The sequence below is a fragment of the Apis dorsata genome, unplaced genomic scaffold (assembly GCF_000469605.1).
Source record: "Apis dorsata unplaced genomic scaffold, Apis dorsata 1.3 scaffold_987, whole genome shotgun sequence".
In the NCBI taxonomy this organism is placed as follows: domain Eukaryota; kingdom Metazoa; phylum Arthropoda; class Insecta; order Hymenoptera; family Apidae; genus Apis; species Apis dorsata.
The window spans coordinates 41,623-42,371 of NW_006264090.1; the positions used below are offsets into that span (position 1 = coordinate 41,623).

The 749-nt window shown below is 43.3% G+C and overlaps 1 protein-coding gene across 1 annotated transcript in view; it reads left to right on the forward strand.

The window, feature by feature from the left end:
- Nucleotides 1-609, forward strand: part of LOC116186599 — a 3,481-nt gene extending 2,872 nt beyond the window's left edge. Inside the window, 2 exon segments of the mRNA XM_031514365.1 lie at nucleotides 106-168; nucleotides 170-609. Of these exon segments, the coding sequence (XP_031370225.1) occupies nucleotides 106-168; nucleotides 170-595 (489 nt within the window). The 3' untranslated portion in view covers nucleotides 596-609.
- Nucleotides 610-749: the final 140 nt, after the last annotated feature.

Sequence of the window (749 nt, forward strand, 5' to 3'; positions counted from 1 at the left end):
TTTTTTTACGTTAGATCACCGAATCATTCCAGATGAATCTGGAATCTATCTTCTATCTATCTCTATGTTTCCCTTAAACTAGCATATTTGCTCGTTTCATTTTACCCAATCGATATTATCAATGCGCATGAAGAAACTAGATCGGAACGGCAATGGAATATCAAGGAGTTTCTTGAGGAGCAATCGAGGGATGCCAGCGGTGCAAGAACACTTGAATGGAGCCACGGGTAGAACCAGTATTGCGAGATGCGGTCTCCCGTGCTGTCGTTCAGGATCCCGCAGAAGGGGCAACCGTTTCGAGGAAGCGGTCGTCGATTGGAAATCGTACATGCTGCCCGTTGAATGGACTATATCTCTTTCTCTCCTGCACTGTGAACGCTCGCTTCGCTGCCCTTTCTCTTTCCTATCCTTCCCGCTCTTCCAGCTCTGGGTAGACGCACGTCTCGGCGTCCCAGCGCGCGATTCATGCTGCACGTACTGTTCCTTTTCTTTCCTTGAGTTTCGCGTCTCCAGTTTTTTCCTACGAGGCGTGGATACGAGGAATCGAGCCGTCTCTCCTCGACCCGTTCCACGATTTTCGTTCGTCGATCATTAATCGATCAACTCTTTTGGACCTTATAATGATATAACAAAAGGAAAGTTCTCTATTGGTAAATTAGGTAATTCTCGAATAAAGAATTAAATATTAAAGTGATATTTACGATTTTATAACAAAATTGGTTTTCATAGAAAAAAAAAAAAAAAAAAAA